The 25,587-nt window shown below is 41.5% G+C and overlaps 1 protein-coding gene across 15 annotated transcripts in view; it reads right to left on the bottom strand.

Moving 5' to 3' along the window:
• Nucleotides 1-25,587, bottom strand: part of PDZD2 (PDZ domain containing 2) — a 201,269-nt gene that overhangs the window by 24,197 nt on the left and 151,485 nt on the right. For all 15 annotated transcript variants that reach the window (XM_072922595.1, XM_072922594.1, XM_030257570.4 and 12 more), the window contains 9 exons: nucleotides 14,972-15,083; nucleotides 12,944-13,092; nucleotides 12,184-12,303; nucleotides 9,576-9,690; nucleotides 7,771-7,844; nucleotides 7,395-7,614; nucleotides 6,227-6,344; nucleotides 3,672-3,804; nucleotides 725-806 (listed from right to left, as the gene is read on the bottom strand). In XM_072922595.1, coding sequence (XP_072778696.1) covers nucleotides 725-806; nucleotides 3,672-3,804; nucleotides 6,227-6,344; nucleotides 7,395-7,614; nucleotides 7,771-7,844; nucleotides 9,576-9,690; nucleotides 12,184-12,303; nucleotides 12,944-13,092; nucleotides 14,972-15,083 — 1,123 coding nt within the window. The remainder of the gene's footprint in view (nucleotides 1-724; nucleotides 807-3,671; nucleotides 3,805-6,226; nucleotides 6,345-7,394; nucleotides 7,615-7,770; nucleotides 7,845-9,575; nucleotides 9,691-12,183; nucleotides 12,304-12,943; nucleotides 13,093-14,971; nucleotides 15,084-25,587) is intronic.

Consider the following 25,587-nt stretch of genomic DNA (forward strand, 5'->3'; position numbering starts at 1 on the left):
GCTGTGAACAAGAGAGGAGCAGGAGATGGTCTTCCCCATCTGTTGGAGCATGCTGCTGACTAGGGACAACCTCAGAAGACAAATTAGCAGCCCTGGCAAGGACTTCAAAGCAGATCTTATCTGACACACATAAAAAAGGGATCATAACAAATCTAACATTTCTGTCTGAACATCACCTTACTGGTCACTCTGCCATTGACAAAAATTTGCTTTCATCTGCCAGACTTTGGGAAATGCTGGAGTTCAAACACATCACAGAGATTCCAGAGTACATATTTTGACATGACTTTAAGGATCAAAATGGTGTTAAAACATAGTCCAGTATGCAACACCTGGACGTTTTCAAATGGTCACAATATTTTTGGGGGGTTTTTTTGCCATTAAGGGCAAACATACATAGATGAAGTAGACCCCTCCTGTTCTTTCCCTACTGGAACATTGTGTTTCCCCTCATCTTGAAAAAAGTTCAGAAAAACCACCTCTTGACAACCCTACTTTCAGTTCATGGCAGCCTAGTGAACAAAAGCAAGTTACACAAGCTGCAGAGCTGATCTATTTTAACTGGATGTTTGTGCTAAAATTTCTGCAGTGGACAGAGTGATGATACCCCCTACACCGTTCTGCTGTCTTGAGGGCTCTTGAGGGCTGGGGAACTTCAGAGCACGCCCTTAATGCTCCTGCATCTGTGAGAGAACACACACTAGAGAAGGGAACATGTTGCTACCTGTGACGTGAGAGGAGCTGGAGTCCTTGCTCTCTCGGTGGGTAGTACGTGCGATTGCTTCATCCATCTCCTGCTCTGAAACCTGAAGTGGAGTGGAAAACAAAGCTCAAACAGAATACAAGAAATTACAAGAATCTTACCACTTACCACAAGTACATGATCCATTTCATATCAGCCACTATTTTTAAAGATGCAATAAAGACGTAGTTGAGCGCTCCTAAGCCCTTGTCCCCTGACAAAGACTCACTAGATGCCACTTTCCCCAAAAACCAGGAAGCAGAAGCCTGCCAGCTGCATGAAGACTGCATCCAAGTGACACCCAATATAAACAAATAAAACGGCCCCAGACTTAAAAGTAATCAAATGAAGCTATTAGAGCCTGGTTTTAACTAAATTAAAAGCTGTGTATTGATTTCTTGAGAAAATATGACTTTAAAATAGACAAAGACTGCTTTGTGCAAGCATACATCAGAAACTTAAGCTATTCTACACTTAACCAACTGGAAGAATACCAGACTTCCTATAATATTAGCTATCTTTTAAATTTTCTTTTCTCCTTTCTCTCTTTCTTAAAAAGTAAACTAAATCAGTAATTGGAAATTAATGTTTTTCTGGTTTGAAAATAAATACGGGTTTACCATATTTGCTAATTTAGCCCATAATTACTGCCATACATTTAATTCTTATCATTGGAAAATGTATGATTTTATACAGGAAAAATGAGTCTGCATTAAGATCAGAAAACAATTAATTCTGACAAAAATACTTTCTATACATATAGCTTTATATGAATTAAAATTCAGCATAAATAGAGACTACAAACTTGAGTCTTCCTGAACCATGAAGATTTGAAAGATTCTGAAGCAAACTCAGCAGTTTAAACACAGCATAAATGCCATATTCAGTCACAATAACAAGCAGAAAGAAAATTTTGTGGTATTTCTTTTGAAAATACATGAAAACACCAAAGTAAACATATTCAGCAGCAAAATGTACTTTTGTGCTATAAAATAAGAAATTAAGTATAAGAATGTTCAAAACAACATGAACCTTTGTAAAAACACATCTCTGTTTTCAGCCTGTGCCATGACCTTACAGCAAACCAAAAGTCCCTGGGCTCCTGGGGCACAGGGAGTTCCTGCAGAACATGAACCAGATCCTTAGACTATGATCCATGGCCTTAACACAAACCTTTTGGTAAAACATATCCCAAGAATTAGAACAGGTCCCAGACACACTGCAGTACATTTTCAAAGTTAACTAAAAAACCATGCTTCTGCAGACTCTGCCAGCTTTAATGTTTAATATCCTTTATGCTCAGGCAGTTCAAAATGGAAAGGGACAAGCTAATTCCTAACTCAAATCTGCATGCTGGGGTATTATTATAAGAAAATGAAATAAAAATGAAATGAAATGAAATGAAATGAAATGAAATGAAATGAAATGAAATGAAATGAAATGAAATGATAAAATACCCACACCTGTTTATCGATCTACCAGTGCTTTCAGAACATGGGTGACAGTAACATAAAAATAAATATGGGTTCCTATATGGACACTCCTCCAGGGATCCAGCCATGAGAGATTATGGATTCAGTACTGCTAGGATTATGTATTCAGTACTGGAAAAATGGAAAAATGCTTTAGGGTCTCTTTTCATAGATTTCTTGGCAAAGGATTTGTTGTCATCTTAAATATCACTTATGGAAAACTGTAATAGGAGCCACTTAATAGTTTCCCTCTGTTACTGAGTAACACCAAGCAATTAGCTTAACTCAGTTCATCCTTCCAGCAGACACCAGGTTAGGTCACTCATCAGCTTTCAAGACCCCATCACAGCAACAAGAGGGACAGATGAGAAAGGGCAGGCTCTATGGCATGGCATTTTTATTTCATGCTTCTTACAGACACTCCAAAAGGTCTGTAAGCCTTAATAACGCAATCACATTGAACCATTGTTTTGGTTCAGCACAGTACAGAGACTCATCAGAAATACTGCTATCTTAGGCTATATATATGCCCAATTCTTACCCTCGCCGTGCTTACCTTTAATAGAACCACAGCCTCTTTCTTTCTAGCAGCACACAGCCTTCCAACAAGGATAATAAACTCTGGCACATAGGCCCCTATTTGTTGACTGTATATTTGACTTAGCAGAAAATACACTATTAATTACAAAATAAGAACCCTGAGTTCTCCTAGATATGGCATTATTAAGGCTTGCATTTGTAGTTATGAGTTCAAAAGTCAGAGCTTTCTGGACCCACTAATGCAAATATTTTTACAGCTTCATTCCTGTTTAAACAGGAAGGTTTCGTACACTCATGAAATTCTTTGAAATACTGAAATAAAAGAAGCTGTTATTCCCTATAGCTTGCCTAATAGGCTTTCATCTTCTATCACCAATTTTTAAAAAATGCTTGAGAATACTTACTTTGTAAATACAGCCTTATTTCCAAACTGACTGTGCATGGATTCAGTAGCAGTGCACTCCATATTCTCATGTTTTAATTCCTGAAGGAAAACTTTGATCTTTGGATAGATTTTACTTTACTACAGTTGATCAATTCAAGCTGTTGATACATATATTCGTGGCCCCTAAATCGTATTCTACTCAAAGACAAAGTAACTTTAGGAGGAAGAGGCCTTGTAGTGTATTTGCATTGCTACTTCATCCAAGTACCAAGAAAGATGGGAACACTTCATTCAAGCAGTTCCAGGAAAATGCAGTTGATCAGTAGGTGACTAAGTGAAAAGCACAAGGGACAGTCCAGCATTGCTATGATTTACAAACCTGGGAAGCATCATTACAATCCTGACATCTTGCACAATATATGCCATAGTGAGAAAAAGCCATTTTCTTCATTTTCTGCTTTTCTGACAGCAAGACTCAAATTACAGTGCCAGATGAAAACAATCCAGATACACTCACTCATTTTCTCCTCACCTTTGGGTTAGGATGACGACTAATGATTAGGCTGACTGGGCCTGGTCCGCACTCACTGAGGATTGCGTAGGCTTCGCTTAATGCTGCATGACGCAGGCTCACAGAATCCGCCTCCAGAATCTGGTCACCCCGGCTGCACAGAGACACAGAGTCACTCAATCACAACAACCTTCCATGCAAAAAAAACTGTACTTTCAACTGATGGCCAAGATTTTTCAAAGACATAAGTGTTCTGGAAAAGATGTGACTTTCAAAGAAGGTGCTGCTACCAGTGATGTGAATGGTTTAAGTCCTCTTGAGTTCACAAAGGAGGCTCAGAGATCCCTTCTGCATTTACTGTCAGTGAAAAATCTCTATTAAATCAACCAAGAAAACTGTCTGCATTTGGGCCAGGGTGAAAGCTTATTGAGCACAGAAGACAAAAAAATGGGATTCAGATGGGTTGTTCCTTCACACCACACTGAATTGCTTAGCAGAAATACTGATAAGAAATTAATCATTTAGATATACCTTTATGAAATTACTCCAGGAAAGGATTGAGCCTGGTAAGCCTTTATGTGTTAAAAATTATCATATAGAACTCATTAAAAAGGAAAAAGAAAAAACAAAACTCTCCTGAAAGGAAAACACACCGTGTGATTTAGAAGTGCATATAGTGATACAACAAGGGAGTATGGCTTCAAACTGAAAGAAAACAGGAATTAAATCAGGTGTTAGGTAGAAATTCTTTACTGTCAGGGTGGTGAGGCATGGGAACAAGTTGCTCAGAGAAGCTCTCGAAGTGTTTGAGACCAGGACAGATGGAGCTTTGAGTAACCTGACCTAGTGGAAGATTCCCTGCCCATGGCAGGGGATTTAAAACAAGATGATTGACTTAAATGTCTCTTCCAACCCAAACCATTCCATGATTCTATGATTGTTTAGCTCTTTTTTCTCAGCTTTGTAACTCCTGCTTATGGTGCTCAGACATCTGGAGCTATTAAAGAAAATATCATCAACTAGGGATATCATTAAAGCATTCTCCATAATTCCTGAAACATTTGCTTTGAATAGACACTCTCAAAGAATCTACTGCTGCTGGCTTATGTTGGGCTACATGTGACAATGACACTGTCGTGTGTGACACTATGAGTACACACACCAAAGGCAAAGTAACAACTGCAATTCAGTCACCTGTACTTCTGGTACAGACTCAGGAAAGTAAAGGGTGATTTATCAGTTGTGCAATCATCCCACTGCTCTGCCTATCCCTTAGACTTGCACAAATGGAGTCACTTACACAGCCACATGACTGAGAGAGGGAGCTCAGATACAGAAGAGCTGGATTCAAACCTCCCCTGCCATTGCAAAGCCAACATTTGATTAACAACGTTTTCCAAAAATCAAAACCATCCTGTAAGTCTTGGCCTGTAAAGCCATAAATCGCGAATGGGACAACAGAAGCAATGTCTCAAAGAAGCAAGCTAAAACTCTGGGAAGCCTGCCTGGATATAATCAATCACGTAAACCTAATAAACATCGCAGCTGTTACATACAGACATAACCAGCACTGCAATGTTTTCCAAAGGGGCCTGCATTCAAGCAAGTTACCCTTAAATGCTGTCTTCTGTAGACATTTCTGTATTATAGGAACTTTCAAGGGTTTTGGCAGCAATGCCACTATAAAATTATCTTCTTCCCTTATTCCAAAAATTGAAATTTCTATCACAGTTTTCCTGGTGAGCCAGGAAACAGAAGGCACTCTCTAGCCATGTGAAAGCAAGGCATTTGCTCAGCTTCTCTGCACCAGTGCTCACATCACACACTCAAAGTGGATCACAGTCCCAGCACCTCTTCAGTATAGTCTCCCCTCTGGAGCCACGCTCCCAGCACCCACCAGCACTTATGGAGGAATGCAGAAAGTGGAAAGGTTTCCTGCAATGGTTTTCAAAAATGAAGCCTCCACAAGAGGAAAAGCAAGTAAGTTTCTGTCACTTAATCCAATGTAAGGCACAAGGGAACCCTGGGAATAATTGCTTCCTAAAGACATCCCAACTCCATGACAGAGTGCTGCTGGTCAGTCTGCAGCAATCCTGCCAGACTGAGAGTAAGGCCAGAAATATACTGCTGCAGCCACGGGCAAAGGCAGCTGCAGGAATATCTACCCCAGCTCTTTTTAGGAGACTCTCAGGTGACTGAGCGTTTAGCAGAGCTCTGTAAATTTCCTCCCAGTCTGGGGTCTCTGGCTGCAGCTCTCACAAAAAAAGCATGAGGCTGCACTTCTTGCTGCTCCCCTTTTTCAAAGGGTGCTATTAGGCTCAGCTTTCTGTATAGAGAATTTTTTAAAAAAAACAACCGAACAACCCAGACCTTAATGATCATGTTGTTTCCAGAACAAAGAATAATGTTTCCTGGGTATTCGATACTACTTTGGAATGTCTTTACTTAAATGCTTTCTTTTTGGTGAACTCTTAAGTATAAATTCCCTCCCTGCACATCAACCAATTGGTGAAGACAAAAAAATCTCAATTGATTTTATCATAAAACCACTACAGCACGTTTCTGCTTTAACCAACCTTAATCTGCCATCCATTTTAGCCACCGATCCTGGGGCCAGGCTGTGAATGTATATCCCGGGCGAACTGTTTTCCAGCGTGAGACAACAGGCACCAATGCCGAGCCCAACCCCTGGCTCTGTGAAAAACAAGGAGTACAAAGAAATGTGGCAGACTGTAATCGCACAGGTCACACAAGTGTTTGTGTTTCCACATCCCATCTGAGTTCAGTACTCATGTCATTGTTTCAGGGCTGGCCTTAGGTGCAGTCGTCAGGAAGCTAAGACCAACAAGTGGAAATCAGGATTGAAAATAGCTGATCCTGACTGTTTTCTGAGATTGCTGTATCTCAGAAAATACTCTGTGCACCTTGGAAACCTCCTGGAAATGTCACACAAGGTCTGACCTGGTCCAAGACACAAAGGAGTAGAGGCAGCAGTCCAATCAAGATGTCATTTAAAATTACTGCAGAAAACACAAGCACAGAAGATGCTGCCAAATGTATTGCTCTCTTTTGTTAAATATCTGTATGGCATTCCTCAGCAAAGAAGCACAAAGGAAGGTGAGGCATTATCTCTGGTTCAGTGGTCACCTCTGTCCACTTTCACGTCTGCTTTCCTTCAGGTAACAACATCCCTGTTGTAGTGATCACTGGACATCTTACATTCTCTCTCAAAATTTTGAATCCAACCTTTAAAATCACTATATTATAAGTCTTAAAAATAGGCCTATTTGTCTACCACGTATAACATATGCTTTAAGTTTATAATGAGCAATTATTAATAATGAGAGCAACCCTCATGGAGGAGTTCAAACAGGTTATCGGGGAATTCTTCAACACTGCGCAACTTTGCGTTCCCTGGAGATGCCCTTTATGAGAAGGGCACAGCCTCCTGGGCTACCACGAGGTTGATTTACATTTTGCCTGGTATCTCACAGCCTCCTTCTTTCAGCAGCACAGACACTGACTGCTACCCGTAAGAGGCTTCTGATTCTGGAAAAGCAAAATGCAGAAAAGGGAACTCTTCAGAAGTTTTTGCATTAGAAGGTAATTTCCCCAGTCATCCTGTGGTTCCATGTCAAATAGGCATACTTGGGTGTACTGGGTACAAGAGTCTCTACCCTATTCCAAATAAATCCCCTAAGAAGCAGAGATTTGTTCTCCCAGACCGTTTCGATGGACCCTCACCTTTATTGAGTGTCACATCCATGACGATCCTGTCCTTGGGGCCAGGTCCTTTGCGGCTGGAGGAGGAGCCCTCGGGCTCCTCAAGGCCGGGGACAGGCACACTGCTGCTGGTGCTGGGGGAGCTGGAGCGGCTCAGCAGGGTGGGGGTCACGCAGGGCGTGAGGCTGGGGCTGCGCAGCCGCGTGCGCACCGTCAGGGTCACCACGCCCTTCTTGAGTTGCTGCAGAGACAGCACAGAACCATCGTGAGGCTACCAACACTTGTCACTAAATATGCACACAGTAACTTTTGGCAGCGCAAGAGTGTCAAGCTGAAGGTAGGAGATGACAATGAGTGAAGATGAACTTGAATCTCTTCAGTGCTAGATCCATGTTACCTTAAACCTCTGGATGGCCTCCTGATGGGTCAGTCCTTGCAGAGACTCTCCATTAACTTCCAGGATTTCATCCCCTGGTAAATAGATACAAAAAATGAAGTCAGCAATATAGAGACTATAAAGATTTAAAACATCTTTCCTGAACCTTAGGTGATCCACTACTGTAAGGATTTCAGTTAACTATCCAATAAAAAGCCTTTTATTGTTCTCAATTTATTTTCACTTGTACTAATGTCTCTGCAAGTTACTAGTGATGGAAAACCAAATAAAAAATTGTTCTTCAGGAGAGATCCTTAACTTGTCATTCCCATTCCCAAAAACAAGCTGAAAATTCTAATGATTTTAAATAAAGTCTGAAAATTATTATGACATGAAGTCCAAAGGTACTATATACTGCCTTTCTTTTGTAAGCATTAACAGGAGAAACGAGGAACAAAGTGAAATATTACAGTACATTACTTCAAAGCCTGTTCAGAGAAAAAGAACCTTCCATCCACGTGCAAAAAGCAAATGTGTTCCCTTACTAAATGCCTGCGGAAAGTGAAGCATGTAGTAGCCCACACGCTGTGACAACAAATGTCTTTTTCACCTCAAGGAACATATCCTGTCAGATTTCTACCAGCTGTCAGGCTCTGGGTCTTACTACTTACACCCAGCTGAGCTATCTACCTTAATTTTATTAATAAGAGGGTCAGCAGATCCAGATCCACTTCCTGAAATTTTATTTGTATCTGTGCAAAATTACATGGGGCAATATCGCCAGCTAAGTCTACTCCTCCTCTCCTTTCCTAGCTTCAGTAAAGAAAAAAAGAGAATTTTCAAGCTATGAATAGCCTGCAAATGATTGCTGGGTTTATGGGACAGCTGTTACTTATTGGCTTCCCATGGCAAGTGCACAACCTATGATGCAGGGATGCAAGCTTCCCTCTGGCAGCAAGTGTGAGAGTTGGCACCAAAAGCAGCCTCAAATACAAGTGTGATAAGGCAGAAAAAGAGGAATGAGGATATGAGGAGAGAAGTAACACAGGAGCAGCTTGAGAGAAGTAACAGAGAAGCAGCCTTCCATGGAAGCAAAGTAACACAACCCCTGTAGAAGGGCTGTAAACCACCACTCTAAATTCATGGTCACTTTGTATTTTCAACACTAAGAGTCTGTCTGTCTGTCAGAATGATGTGTTGCAGCATTCAGACCATGGTGCAGCACACATGCAGCATGCTGTGCAATCAGCTCAAACACCAAGATTGGAAAAGCAGTAACAGAATCTGGCTATATCTCCTTCTCTAACCAGGGTGATATTACTGCCAATCACATCTTTTTTTTTTTTTTTCCTTTTTTTTCTTTTTTTGGCTATGATTTTTGTCCTGTTAAAATCATACCAGGAGGCTTAGAGAGTACGAGGGCTCAAAAGAGCCTCTCCCAGACATGTCCCCATATATAATGCCTTCTCAGTCCAGCATCTTTAAGCCACATGTTGTTTGCTATTTGTATTTTCCTGCTGTCACTGACCCACTCCAACTGAAGAATTGCAACTTGCTGTTTGGACAAATAGGAGTTCATGAAAGAGAAAGGGGAAAACAAAGCAGTCACCGCTGTTCTGTAGCTCCCCCTGCTCAATATGAAATACAATCAGGTTAATTGCTACCAATGATCTTCCACAGGACGAACAAACAGGGCATTTTATATTTTCCACAGCCTTTTGCTGCTGGCCAGGTGCCTAAACATAGCTGTACTTGAATTTTCCGCCTGGACTGAAATAATATCCCACTGTGATCGTTTATGTGAAGTTGGATTCTCTCTACCATACCTTCTTTAAGCCTTCCATCAGCAGCTGCTGCTCCATTTGGGAATATAGTCTTCACAAATATCCCCATGCGTCCACGAGCAGAATCTTGACCTCCCACAATGCTGAATCCAAGGCCCTACAGAAAGAATAGATTTTAAGAAATATTCTCTTTTCCTACAGAAAAGAGAGGAGAAGACACACAGCTGGCACCTTACCCTTACTTATCATCTGTGTGAGAAAGACTGCCAGTAACATACAAGAAAAGGGAAAGATGAAAACCTAAAATCTTCTGATGAATTGTTTGGCCAACCTACTCCCTTATTCCATTTCCTCATTTACTTTCACTCCATTATCAACACACTCATCAGCCCAAAATATAGCAGGAGGCATCCTAAGCTGATATAGCAAAAACTCTGAGAATATTTTGGTTTTTTTCAAAACATGGGGTCAATAGATTTCCCATTTTAAAAACAGTAACACATTCAGTCTGAATTAACAGACAGTCAATTCCTACCCCTGAGATCTATATCCAGGATTAACTATAGGTTTCTTTTATGTCACAGATCCTACATTTTCTCAAGAAGAAGAAAAGCTTCAGAACATAACATAAGGTCAATGCTGCAATGTCAGGAATGTAGCTCAAAGGAGAATGGCATGTGGGGGCTACAACTCACATGTACATTTTTAATTATTCTGGAGACATATATCACATTGTATTTAAATAAATCTAGATCAATAGATTCCCCAGGGCTCCATCCATTAGCTCTTACCCCTGCACTACCCCAACAGGCTATGGGACGATCTCGCAAAATTGACCTGAGAACTGACAAACACAGCAGAATGAACCTCTCCCTCTTCTGCTGAGTTATTTCCTAGACAAAGCACCTCCTTGGTCTACAACCCTTTCCCATATTTCCCCTATTGTCACTGCTGTTCATGCATTTTATAGAATACAGGGAAAAGTCACAGACCAGGTGGACAAAGGATGTGAGAACTGTTGCTCTTTAGTGATCTGAACCCATGGACATTATTATTCCCTTGGGCAGTGCTCTCCAGCTGAGGGATGCTGCCAGGGCAAGCACTGAGTTTACAGTCCAACACAACAATCAGATCTTTTGTTTCACTACGTGAATACAGAGCATGCCACCACAGTTATAAGCTTCTAGTAACTTGGTAAGAAAGTACTGATTTCTGGACAGGAAGCAACTTATCTCCCTTGTGCAGAACAAAGTAACTCCGGTAACTGTTCAACCCTGTGTAATTATCAACTGCACATCAACCTACAGAAGGCAGGCGGCTCCTGGCACTCCCCTGCCTGGACACAGGAGGTCTCCCCACGGCTCCACGGCAGGGTTGGGAGAAATAGCCTGCGAAGTGCAGCAGTTCCTACACCAGCCCACTTTCTCAGAAAAGTGCTGCCACTCCACAGCAGGAAACCACCCCTTGCATATCTGGATGCAAACCTAAAGGCAAACCCTTGGCTCTCCACCACCAACACTGCAACTCTAAGGAGAAATGTTTCAAGTCCCAGGTTTGCACAGGGATAATAAACGGAGCGGTACTGCACAAACTGTACAAGGTGCAATCTCTAACAGAGGACATTGCCCAAGAAGAGGGTGGAAGGCACACAGAATGGCAGCTGCTTTAGGCGGTTCATGATCACTAGGGTCTGCATTCTCCCAGCTGCTTTCTAAAACCTTGCAGCTAAATGCAGAAAGGCAGGAGAGGTTGGCTTATACCAGGGGGAGAAATAATCTAATTTCATGAGAAAAACAGAGTAATAAAATAAGTACATGAGAAATGAAAAAATATTTGCTCATCATAAAAGACTCACAGCTCCTAAACCAAGGAAAGTTAAAGCAACTATAAGCCAGTCTACCCATAGGAGTAACCATTTCTAACTCTTTTTCTAACACAAAGCACAACAAGGAATTAGTTTTGCATTTGAGCTTGAAAGTCAGAACAAATTTTTTTAGTCCAAAACAAATCCATCTGATGACTTTAAAGACTATTTCACAAAAGGACATGCATATCTTTAGCATATTTAAATGACAACTCCAATACTAGTGTGGATTTGATTAGGGAAAACCATGTATACCTAGGTTAATGCTTATCTATTTTTTCTTAGCATTCAGGCAGCTGGTATCTAGCAAGTCTGTAAACACATTACTGGGGGAGAGAAAACGACTCTTTGACCCATGGAATTCAGTGCTCTCAGAGAAGCAATCAGCCAGTAACCTCTCTTCAGGTTTAATGCTTAATTTGCAGTAATTTTTTTAATGCATCTAGATTCCACAGAGGGAAAATATACTTGTCCATAAATATACTTGCGAACAGGTACTGTTCTGTAGTTGCACTGACTTTGCATAAATATACATATTTAGAGATCCGTTACAAATATTTGATATCTCAGTAGTGGCAAGATGCACCAAACCAAAATGAAAGCCACCCCATGACAAGGGATGACATTAACATCACATCCCCTGTATTTGTTAGGTGAAACTTCGCCATTTATGTTTGGAAATGGGATTTGTTTATCATTAGCACTATTACCAGCAGCTGGAAGTACAGGAGACACCTCTTAAATGCCAGCTCTTGCTACATATGAGAAACATGCAGAAATCCTCACCTTGCCTTGCCCTTTCATCAGGACAATGTTGGAAATGATGGACGGCTGGGTCAGTCTCCATGGAGATTCCACTTGGGCAGCACTGAAGGAACGGGTGGATTTCTTCACAATATGGTAGTCCTAACATCAACAAACAAGGATAATTGCTCTGATTGCTTGGCTCAGATACTGCAGATGTCATACTGGGAAAATTGTATGTGTCAGGGAAGAGGGATGCAGTATGTTTAGAGATATATTCGGAGAAATGTTCAAGGGATGAAACCCCAGCTCACTACAATCAAAGTGAATCTTGCCACAGTAATTTTTCCCACATTTTGCACAGTAGAATAATTTTGAAATATATCAGTCACAATTTAAATTAAAAGGATTAAGGATAACCTCATGATATACTTAAGTCCTTATTTGCTTAAAAAAATGAGAAAGAAAAGGAGAAGGGAAAGGTCTACATTTCAAAATAATTAAAATAAAGAGCATTAGGATTTTTTTTTAAGTCCTCAGATCTCTAGAACTGCAACTCTTAAAATGAACAGCCTTAGGACCTCATGGCCACAAGCAAGCAATACTCTCTTTCACAACACTCAAAGAAGTTGTCCACAGGTGGACAATACATCCCAGTTTGGTGTCCAGGCCTGTTTTCAGTCCCATGCTGTATCTATGTGATCCTGTTTCATGACCCTTGCCCACTTCTATGAGCTTCAGGCAGATGCCATAGAACTGAGCACCATGAGGCGCTCACAGCCAGCTCTGCCTTCCCGCTCACCTGTCTGGCTCCTGCTGACTCCAGCTGCTGGGGCAGAGAGTGCTTTCTTCCACCCCGGGAATATTTCACCGCTATTTCATAATTTGATTCACCATTTTCCACCATCAGCTCATCATCTTCTCCCACAGACTCCAAGCGGGATCCAGCACCTAAGAAAAAACATAGAAACACATCCTGCAACATCTGAGAGCTGCTTTCACCTCTCTCACCAGCATGCAATAACCACCTACAGCAAGTCCCAAATTAAAGTGCCTTAAAACAATACTACACAGTTCCCAGCCAGGCAGTTGGGAACCAGTTTTGATCATACTCAACCAAGAACTTTTCCTGCTGTCATAGGTTTTATGCAATCTTTCATTGATACTGAACTCATGGTATTAACGAAAAGCAGAAAATAATTGAGTTGGTAGCTCAAGGACAGGAAAGAAATTCATCTGTTCACACCCAATGGCACTTGCCAGTGCAGTAAGCTCTCAAGCTTCATGTATTTAAAATTAAAAGACCTGACACTGCAGCAGTATTCATTTCTGTAGGTGTCATGTCACTCTGAGGGAATTTTTTCTGGAATGGAAAAAGTAAGAATGTGCCAAAAAATTGATATTTTCTTTCCTTTTGGCAACAATTCTAGTTGTCTTAAAGAGAGGAGTGCAGAATTCATATAAGAAACAGAATTATTTGTCTTGAAGGACATCCTGTAATTAGCCACAGAGTATCCTATCCTTGCACCAGGGCTCCTCCAAGTCTCATTTTCTCCAAGGTCCCTGCAGAATTACCAGTCACAGCAGTCCCGCACATTTATCCTTGTCATTTTCACACCACACAGGGAAGGGCCATTAACCCCTATTTTACATATGAAAACCCAAGACACACGTCAAATTTGCACAAGCTGGATTTCAGATTACTTTAAACCAGCTTTATGTTGGAGCTGCCACAGAGAGCAACAGCTTTGATTTCCTTTCATCCTCAATGTCTGTACCCCAGGAACAGGGAGTCATGGGCTGAGGTAGATGCACTGAAAATTTGCCCAGGAGATCCCCAAACACATTTTCTGCCACCTCCTCCTGGAGGCTGTGTAAGCATTGCTGCCAGTCCAGGGAACGATGGAGCACAGACCAGGGCCAGCTGCTTCTTTTCACTCAGCATGAAAGCAGTTCTGCTGACACATCCATAGGCAGAATTTGCACCCACTGTCCAGAGTGCAATTTAAACCTGCTCCCTGCTTTGGGATCTGAAATTGGGATCTCTTCTTTTCAACTCCCCTTCCCCTGGCACACAGGCTGCTGCTGCACACAGACAGGAATGCAATCTTGGCAGGACTGGCATCCTGGCATTCTTTCATTCCCTGGCACCTACAACTAATCCTTTCCCATCAGTTCTCCCTCTCTTCAGGAGAACAGTTGTTAATTCTGTGTTTTCTGCCCATCTCCAAATGCCCATCTCCCAATCTCATGCTGCAGTCCAGGCTGGCAGATGCTCCAGGCTCACCCACAGCCCAAGGAAACCAGCACTCACAGCAACAGGGTCTGGATCCCCAACGACCACCAGCTCACAGCCTCAGGGACTACAGGCAGAGGAGCCCCCTGGAGTATCCTAAAAATACCTTAGTAATTGGAAATTAGGGTGAACAGAGGAGGGAGGGAGCCTCAGAAAGCATCAGGGTTGAGAACCTGATCAAGCTCTGCACACAGGTTACTGTTAAGACCTGGGAACAAACCAACAGAAAATCTGGGGATTAGTCACCATAACTGGCATTTTGAGCAGAGCCCACTGAAATATACAAACAACACAAATAGTCAAAAAAAAAAAAAAAGAAAGAAATGAACAAACACTTCTAAAATTTGCGTAATATTTCTGTTCCTCCACTAGCTCAGCTCGGGAGGCTGAATACAATTATCCTACAGATGGGATCTTCCTTCCAAAATAAACTAATACGATTTCAAAGAAATCCTATCTCACTTTTAGAGAGTTAAAATAAATACACTCCAGTAAAAAATCTACAATTGCTATTTCCTATCAGTCCAGCTTTACCTTGAGATCGACTTCTGTATTTAAGTATGCCACTTGCCAGAGTTGAACTCTGATTGTTTCCTTTGGACACTTCTGCACAAACTGGATCTTGAGACTTCTCAGTTTCCATCACCTAAAATAAATTAAAAAAAAAAAACAAAACCAAGTTCTTGTAAACCAGAGACGTTGATGACATTTTTCTCATTGTCATTATGGGACAGAAAATTCCATTGCATGTCATCTTTGTTTTCAAAACACGTAAATGTATTAAATATTTTCTGTAAATAATTTTTAGTAATGCCTTTGGACATTATGGTCATGCATCCTCTGCAAGACACCACACTAATGCCCCCAAAACGCATTCAGCACTCCATGGCATCTCACTTAAATGCTTCTGCACGTATTTGAACAAAATTCTAGCTTTTATTCCCATTTGTGCTGCTCTGCAGGTTTCCAGAGACATCACATCTTTATAGAGAAAACTACTTTTAAAAAGCATTATGTTACTGTTAGTGTCTGCTGAGTACCAATGCAAAGCTTGATGATGAAAAGCTTAATTAACAGAAAGTTATGACAGCTAAGCACTTTAAAAGCCTGGAAAAGAGCAATTAAAGTTTACAGGTGGAATTACAACCCCACAACCCTGAGTAAATACCCCAGGACAGGAGGAGTCTGTTTACCGACTGTGTTTGCCCAGATGCCAAGTAACAAGGCAAGCAGCACGGCCACATGTCCTCTGCCTCCTGCTCTCCTGTGCTCAGGGACAAGCAGAGTCCCGCCCAGTCCCTGCATTTTGGAAGGTGCTGGTGAACTGCTGGAAGTCAGTTTTCAAAAACCCCACCCAAGTAGCCAAACACTTTCCTGTAAAAATAATTTATGCTTCTACTATTCAATCTTAAAAACATCAGTCTTTCCCATAATCTGCTTCCCATCCCCCAGTCCCTCTTATACCCAAGCCAACAAAGCCAAAGTTTATCTTTTGTGCAGAGTCTAGACTTCATGATTTTAGTTTGAACAGTAGAAACTTCAGGAAAACATAAAACTGGCAGAAACAGGAAGCTGGAATGGAAACTGCTTTTTATTCCTTCCCCTTCAACACGAACAGCTACACTTAATTTATGCATAGATTGTACATCCTAGCTAGTAGCTGTTGATTTTTCAAGGCATTGCAACAACTACTTTAGAGTCCACTTCCAGCATCAAATGCTTTGCAGCTCACAGATCCATGTAAACTTAGAACTATCCAATTCATTCGTCAGTCTGAAAAAAACCTAGCACCTGTGATTTGGTCATCCTGATATGGGCCTCGTTCCAGAAAATATGTAAGACGTCGGATTCAAAATCCTACCTAAGAAACCTAAACATCAGCAATTAGGCCACAGCCAAAGTATCCCAAGCCCTCCTTCCAAGAGACTTCTGGGATACCCAGAAGACAGCAGAAGCACATGGAAATGAGGACAGGGCCTCATGGATCTCACAAAGATACACTGAAATTTACCATACAAGTGGGAATACGCTTTATGAAGTGAGGGTGACTCCCCTCAGGCAAGAGGTAGAAATGACTTTCACACACACAAAAATCACACTGTGGTTTTACAGGTGTACAAATCAACTGGTGCACAGAGCCAGTGCTAACTCTGTGGTGGGGAAATATATGAAACACAGAGATGAAGAAAAACAAGACGAATGTCTCCATAAAGCAGCCAGTTTTTAGGGTGACCTATTCAGTACATCTTATGCTTCTGCTCCATGGGATTTGAGTTAGGTTTGTTGCTAATACGTTGGGGTTTTGCTGATTTTTATTTTGACTGTGCCACAGTCAAAGTAAGAAAAGTACCAGTGCATTCTGCAACCACATACATTTTCAGTTAGAGGGGTCGGAAGAAAAACACACATCTAGTGGGGTGGGAAGAAGGACACAATTGCCACTTGTTTTAAAACTGTGCACCCCAAGCTACATTCCCCTCATGGCAATCCTGGAGCCTGTGAACCTACAGATAGCAAATACCCAAACCCCATGTATGATCCACAGAAGGTCACATGTGTGCAAACACCAATGCTAGGGAAAGCCTCAAGACAGTCTTAACAGCTTCCTGAAATTATAGTTGATCCAACTAGGCTTCAGACTATAATTAGAAAGTAAAATCACGTAACTTATCTGTTTAATTAAAAACATTTACATTATCTGTGTTTGTTTTTATTTTTTTTTATTTTAGCAAAAGTATTTTTCTGACACTAATTATAAACACATAGGGGAAGACACCAACATTTGCAATGAAGTAGATATTCCTTAAGTTGTTGAGCTTGCCTAATAAACCACCAGGAATTTCATTGTATCCAGAAAACGCTTAGAAATCTGATCTGCAAAGCTTGCAGGAACTCCCCAAAGGCATGTGTCTGTCATCTTTGGCTCTCTCATAACCTAGACAAGAAGAAAAACCTAGCTCCACTGTATCCTTCTGGCAGTGAACATATCGCTTTACTGTCTCAAGGTGGCTGCCCAGATTTAACCATGCCATTTTAATTTTCCTCACTTTCAAGGAAATGAAGCTTATTATTTCAGTCCTGTAGGTCCCTTATTAAACTAACCAATAAATCCCTCCCAATGCTGTCCCAGCGTTAAGGACAAGGGGAGCTTTAACACACACAGTAGTTTGAAGGAAGATCTAAAAATAGAGCCCATTTTGCCAGTTCATTAAGTAGCTCTGGGATCAAGTGACGGTGACATCTCAATTGATTTCAAAGGAAACAGCGCTATCAGGGACACGCGGTCCTGGCACTGCACCAGAACGAACAACTGTCCTCGGACTCCTTGCCTTGGCAAAGCTCCAGCGTGACCAGGCTCTTAATTAGGCGAGATGAGGAGCAGGATTATGGCAGTCTGCACTGTTTAAGCCCAAACATCTTAGCAAACCCTTGCCGATCTACAAAAACAAAGACAGCATACAGAGGTTGATACAATTTAATAAGCAAACTGCTTTTCTCGAAGAGCTCCTCAGCTGCGGCCTTTCCCATCAGCGAGCCCACCCAATTCCCCACAGCACAGCCAGTGCTAGCAGCATGCAGACCTTTTTATCCTGGTGATTTGTATGAAGAAGTGAGAATCAGGCTGTGAAGTCTACAGCATTAACAAATTCTGTCCTACCTGCACTGGCAAAGCAAGTCCACCAGCAAGACTACTGCCCTTCTTCAGAACAGCCATGTGAAAGAGGAATGGCTGTGCACAAACTCAACGGGAAAATTCCACATCTTCTCTAGTCCCGTTCACACTCTGTCCTGGTCTCCAGCCATGACAACTTTTCCTTAAGCAGCACTACCCCAAACATTTAACCATGAATTGCCCCAACACCAGCCATCAGGAGGAACCCAATAAACCTCCACAAGGAGCCAGCACAGACTCTTCAGAGCAATGCCCCAAACACCCAATGTAAATCTTCATCTGCTCCCTGCACAAAGTCTTTCTTCCTAGTCCCTTGAGACAAGCTGATGCCTTGAAGACTTTAACCTTCAAAAAATTTTTCAAGATTTTTTTTTCCACAATCTGGTGTAATTCTAGCTGTTTCAGTTATTTGTGCAATTACTTATTGCTTTATGGGGCACAGCATGCATTAAGCCTTAAATGTATCTGCTAGGCAGGGAACTCCACATGCCCCTTTTTCCTTACACAGAAAGTAAAATACCTTCACTTTTAAATTAGCTCTTTTTCACTTTAATTGAATCCATCTCACAGATAAATTACAAACAGCAGTACTATAATTTACAAGAATTAACACTGCAAGTGATGCAGAGGACATGGATTTTCTAATCTTGGACAGCACTGAGTTTTCCATGCCTTACTGCTCTGTTTTATGGCATGTACAAAGCTGCACAGATCTAGAAGGAGGTTGATAAGTGGGAACACACTGCATCAGGAGCTGCAGTAACCAGGGACATTTTTCCAAAACACAGGACATCCCAAAGGCCAGGGAGCTCCCTAAACTGAACCACGGGGCTCAGAAGAAGGCCAAATTAAATCCAACTTAGCAATTTCTGGTGCAAGCTAGAGGACTCCCTGTTTTCAAAGGGCACTTGCATTGCTTCTCCTCTCTTTCATAACACAAAACCAGAGAACCACTTGGAAGCAGGGATGGAGGAATGAGAAGGAACATCACCTTCACTCCAGCATCAATTCAGTGTCTTGAACTGGCACTTCTATAAAAACCAGGGGTTTGCTCCCCTGGTGCAAAGCTGACAAGCCAGACAGCAGTTCTGCATACTCACCAGGGAGGCCTTGGAAGGGCTCAAATTTGGGCTGCGTTTGGCAGCACTGGTGAAACAAAGCTTCCACCAACTTCCCCAGAAGCTCACCTTGGAAATACACATGCTGGTACCACCAGAAGCAGTCCATACTTCCTCCTGCCCAGACAAAGGAATGGGAACCCAGGCCCTCCTTTACTTAAACAAAGTGTTGGAAAACTCATGGTTCATGTGTAGCAAGAGATCAGGAAATCTGATAAACAGTCAAGAACTGGAGCTGCCCAGCTCTCTGAATAGGAGGAAATGCCAAATAAACAAAACAAAAGCTTTTAAAGTGGTGTCTAGTCTGCCACTTTCACCAAATGCCTGCACTCAAAAGCAACCCTAAGACTTCAGTACAATGCAGTAATTGCTAGACAGGGAATTACTATTCACTTCAGGAGGCACAAACCCCTAACAGTTATTTTTATGTCTCCTTAAATTCTACAGAGTAGTCATACACAAACCTGCACAAGAAACAAAACCTGGCATTCACCAGCACAAAGAGAGCAGCAGTATCTACCCGTGACCGCTCTGTAAACAGACTAGAAATGCACTGTGGCAGAGCTAAGATATTCTCATCTTTGGTAATGTTATATTTATTTTCTACAAGACTCTCCAAAACCTTCTTGAATGTGTTTGAAATACCACTGTTCAGAGGATGCTGGCAGGTTCTTGATGAAGCAGGGTCCCAGCTGTGCTGGCTCCAATGACTCATTGGTCAGAGCTACAGCTAAGCAAAGCACACTCCATTTTCAGATATCCAAAGAGTCACTAAAATTATTCATAATGTTTTGAAGAGAAAAAACTTCTAAAAAATACCCTTTTAAATAGGAAGAAATGCAGGAAATGGCTAATGCAGCAACGTTTTCCAAGAAACACATATCACAGACAACACATGCCTTGGAAACAGTAAGATGCTCACAGCAAAACAGTTCCCAGTCCTTTTTGGACAAAATTACTCTTCTTCTGCAGTATATTATGATTTTCCACTAGAAACAGCTTTTGAGCTAAAGGAAATCAAATGCACGCAAACAGATCCCTGCTGTTCTCTTTTTTATGCTTTATCCTTTTTCCTCCCAAACATGAAAAAAAGCAGGATACATGCTTTCCATGCAGTTTAGTCACTGCCCACGAGATGTCTCTATGTGCTGCAGAGAGATCCCAGAAGACTAGTCTTAGTAAACAGCAGAGACCTATGGGATTCCATGAATGTATGACAAACATGGAACTCAAGCAGTGTGAAAGCTGGTTCAGCTACTCCATTATTTTGTTTAATACATGCTCAGTTCAAGGTTTCTGGAACCTTTACATCATAAGAAACAATAAATTGCTTATCTTTTTTTCTTTCTTTCTTTTTTTTTTTCTTCTTATGATAATCTTAATTCCCAGTGAAGGACATAATGTGTAATAATCAGTCCACAAAATAAACAGCTTTCCTGTGAATGAAACAATACCAACGTCAACCAACAGCTGCAGAGAGTGTTCCCATGACACCACTGGTGGGAGCTTTGGATTTCAGTTCCAAACTGGCATTTTATACCATCCTAAGTATACAAGAAAATACGGAATATGTAAGAATTAAATGTCTTTCATACTTTAATGAAGTGTCTTTCATACCTGCATCTTCAAGGAACTGAAGCCTCATGCATTATGGATGCTGCACAGCACATCTCAAATTATTTTTACCTAATTCCAGCCAAGACAGGACAGTGCACACGGTCAAAAATTTGCAGATGTGGTACTGAGACATTCATACTAACTCAAAAATTCTAGAGTGTGTATCATCCTTCTGCTAATATATGTGAACTGCATGGCTGTGACAGCATTTCTCTTGTTCCACTGCCATGAGGGTGTTATTTTTAGCTTGTTAAAGGCAGTTCATCTCCTTCAAAACTGGGCATCTATCCAAACAGCCAAACTAGAGAGAGGCTATACTGTATCTGATGCTTTATGGGAAAAGCCCTCATTCACAAAAACAAGGACCATGACGAACCTGTACTGTAGGTAAACTTGTGTTTCTATTACTCTGCTGACTTGGCTTTCAAATACATCATATGGGAAGAGCTAAAATTGTAACTCTGGGCATTTGTCCACACTGTTCTTTATGGTCATGTATGAAAGGTTATGTCCCACCATCCCAAGCAACAGGAGGTATTCATGATTTGTAGACAGCATTGTGTCTACAGAAAACCCTTCAAGTACTGGATCCTAGGTGAAAAGAGTTTTCTCTGGTCTTTGCCTTTTAGATGGAAGCAGTAGGAAAAGGCCCAGAAGGGCACGGAGCCAGGCACATGGAACAATAGGAGTACTCTGAGGAGCTCCCTCCTGACATGAAGAACCCACTCATGTTAATGTGTCCTTGACAGGTGAATTTTACAATGTGTGAAAAAACAGTAATCCAGTGACACTGCACCCCTGGAGGTTTTTCAGCACTCTTCCTCTTCCTCCAGCCCTGACCAGTGTCACAGCACCACAACCAGCCCATCGCTGAGCAACTCCCCCGCAACAAGTCCAACTGCAACTGCTTATTTTAATGTGATAGGGCTTGTAGAAACAACACACACTGTGTGAACAAGATTTGGTCTCCAAGCATTTTGTCATTTTCTCTTGCCCAAATTCCTAACTATATTTACTCTACAATCTTGCATCTGGAGTCACAGTAGCACACAAAGTATCTCATCAGCCATAGCATGATGGAAGGGCACTGCATGGGCACAGACCCATCAATATGCTGGACAAGACTGTACCTCAGAAAGGTACAGTACAGCCAGACTTTCAACAAATTCAGCATTTACAGCTGAGCAGCAGCTGTGAGCCATGCCAAGGATCAGCTGGACTCTGCCCTTGTCTGCCCCTTCCAAAAGTGATGGGGCAGAGGGCAGAATCTGCAAACATTGCCAGTCATCACCACAAAGTGGAAAAGAGATGTTGAACTCTTCCCAGTACATAAAAAAACCCCATACCAGGCCCATCAATTTCTTCCCCTTCTCATCCACCCCCAACTAAAGCCTTCCACTGCTAAGCAGATTTCTGCCAGGAAAGTATTTTTCTTGCTTTTCTCCCAGCCATTCACACTGTTTGAGGAGTGAGCTGTGTTTCTGCAGCCTGTGTTGAGACTGCAGTGCCCTAATGGGAACACTCCAGTACTCCAAGTAAAGAGGCCCCTCTCCACGCCCTGCACACATTTAATTGTTGAGTTATGCTTCCTGTTCCTTCTCAATGCTAATGCTTTCTCTAAAATTCTCTCTCAGTGTTTCCAGGAGAACTTTTGACCCCAAGACTGCTTTTAAAGTTACAGCATTGTTATCCAGTTTTGCGTGGATTCCCTGGTAAGACAGAAAGGGTCATGGCAGAAAACAACTAGTCAGTTATACAGCACAGAAAAAAAGTATAAACTGAGAGGGAGAGGAGTTAAACAAATGCAATTCTTCACATTCACTGAACAGGTTTATTTATCCCCTTTCAGCTACATGTCTTGCATGAAAACCACAAGTGGGCTTTGGCAGGGATCAGGTAACCCAGATCACACAGGGAACCTTTAACAGCAGACATCCTCTTTCTGTTGCTGATAGGACGGTGAAGACCTTGCAGGGTCACAGATGTCTCTGCATGCAACACGCTCAGCACTGATGAGAAGGCACACATCCCACACTTCAGGTCATCTCAACATGAGTAAATATGAGTAGAAAGGCCCTGATAGCGCACAGCAGGGGGTCACACAGCTGGGAGTGCCGCCAGAGGCAGTGTTGGGCCTGCACGGTGAGCTTGGGCACAGGGAGGCAAATTCCCCAGTGCCCCCTCTAAAGGAAGATATGAGGGTGACCTCCTTTTCTCTTTTGTATAGTTCTACTCTGCATGGAACAAACTAAGCTCAAAGTCCTGCCTCCAGCATCAGGAATGGCAGATTTAACAATCTGTGCAGAACACAGGATTTAAGTACAGAGGAGCAGCTCCCAGCCTTCCATCCGTGCCTCCAGCAACTACAGATCCAAACTTTTTGAGGCAGACATCATCTTGTTGTGTTTTACTAACCTGCAGAAATTTCAAGCCATTAATACAAAGCTGGTCACTGAAGCTGAACATTTAAAAAATATTCAGACTATCAGATATTGAACCACACGAAGGCAAGTAACTTCTGAAGGAACTAAGAATGGCACATGCTTCTGTCTAGGGACCAAAAATCCCCCAAATTCATTGGACACTCTGCAAATTCTTGGTAGATGAGCCTTCTCTTTAGAGTTCACTTCCCAGGTTGCTCCACCAGCCAGCAATGCAATGACAGATTCAATTTCAAGCAACAGAAACACTAGTAAAAGAGAATTAGAATTAAAAATAAATCATCCAAGGCAAATACTCTCATATTATCCTATTTCACACTTGGACATAAATAGTGATATTTTAGAATAGCAGTGTCAACTTCACATGGCAAAATATGGATTGGGGTAGAGAAGTTTAAAATCCCCGAAATGTCTCAGGACCATTCAGGATAACACAACTCTCTGACCAGTGCTTCGTGTCTGAAGTCAAGCAATGTTTTGGACAAACTGCTCCTGAAAGAAATGCACTTTAAGGATATTAATGTAATCCTTTTTCTGCCTGGCAGCACAAGTCTTAACAAAGTTAAAACTTTAAGGCACGTTTCATGTTAAACAGGGTTTTACATAAGAAGACTGTAAAAGCAGAACTCCATTTAAATTGTAATATGTGATCTTTATTAATGAAACTTAACAAGTGGACTTTCAAGTAAGACTTAAAGTGATACTTCTCCTAAATTACAGTTTTCAAGTATCACTAAACTCTTCTGCTGTGTCCTGCAGAGGCTGACTAGCTCAGACTCTATTTCCCTGTCTGAAAACACTGTAGCAGAACTTAAAAGAGTTGAAAACAACTGCTCATGGGAAAAATTTTTAATGACCAGCATCTAGAAAAGATAATTTTCATTTTTAGTATTTTTTTCACAGATTTTAAAATAAGCCAGGTTGGAAGGGACCTTGTGGGGGCGCCCCATTTCAAAACAGTGAAAACTTATATCACTTTCCTTAAGAGCCTGGTCCAGCTGAGTTCTAAGTAGCTATACATACCTTCATTCCACGTGATTGTTTTTTCTAACTAGTTCAGCCTTTAGGCAATCAGGTGCTAAAGCAGCAAGTCCATCAGGTCTATTAATTATGGTTCGGAACACTCAGCAGTGAATTATATTCACAGAGTAGTTAATGACACAATACCTCTGACAAACTTAGAAGCTCCTGCACGTTTTTTACTATCTTCTAGACTTGTTGAAGAATTAGATAGACATTGTTCTGGATCAGAAAAGGGACAATGAAGCCTCAGCTGACAATAAAACATTCTGAATTACTCATTATAACATAACCACCGAGCACCTCACAGCATCTCTTTTAAGTTCCTCCAAAGCCCCGCAGAGTAAACACGAAAATCCATTAACCTCTTGTCAGAGGTGAGAAAGGTAACCCCTGAACAGAGCTGAGTTTTGAGTCAGCTTCAAATCTAAGACGTCTGACTCAGACTGAGATCACAGTCTCAGTTACCTGGTGCAGACCTTGAGTATCACCCATCCCGAAAGTCCAATAAAATTACATTTGCACTGATTAAAAATAGTCCAGCTTAGTTCCTGCTTTAATCCTCAGCTACACTGTCATTCCTTATCTAGAGTACAGATATAATGGAATATACGCAAGAGAAAGAAAAGACACGTGAATATCATCAAAAGCATGAGAGCAGCACAGAGCAGTGATTTCCAAAGCAATTTTGCAATAATGAATTGGACTATACATTTATATACATTTAAAAATAAAATCTTGTGATGCTTTGATTTCATACTGGCCTTGAAATCAGCTTTTAAGCTTTGCTATGAAAAATCCCCGCAGTCTTGCCAGGTGGAAAAAAGCCACATGAATTTTATCTTTTCCACACATTAACCTTCCTCTGTGGTATGCAGTACTTGCACAGCTCAGCCCAGCTCAGGCTGCCCAGCCCTGAGTAGGATGGAGGAGGATATGAAGGTAAAGCTGAAAGGTTTGCACAGAACAGACTGCCCACCCCGGGCTTCAGAGAGACATGTCTGCACTCCAAGGCTGGCACAGCAATTGCAAGGGAAACACAAACACATTCTGTGCTTTGGATCAGAAAAGCAATGATTTAATCTGCAGATCAAGATAAAACAGAAGAGGTCCTGAAAGTATATCACCAGTAACTTATTACATGTCTTTAAATTACATCCTTTCAACAAAAGAAATTACTAGAAGCAGAAAAGACAATGAGAAAAAAAACCCTGCTGATACTCTTCTAAAGTGCTTACTGTACCCAGATTTCTGTGATTTCCCCTCATCCTTTGAATGATG

This window comes from Taeniopygia guttata, chromosome Z, assembly GCF_048771995.1.
Source record: "Taeniopygia guttata chromosome Z, bTaeGut7.mat, whole genome shotgun sequence".
NCBI classification, from domain to species: Eukaryota; Metazoa; Chordata; class Aves; order Passeriformes; family Estrildidae; genus Taeniopygia; species Taeniopygia guttata.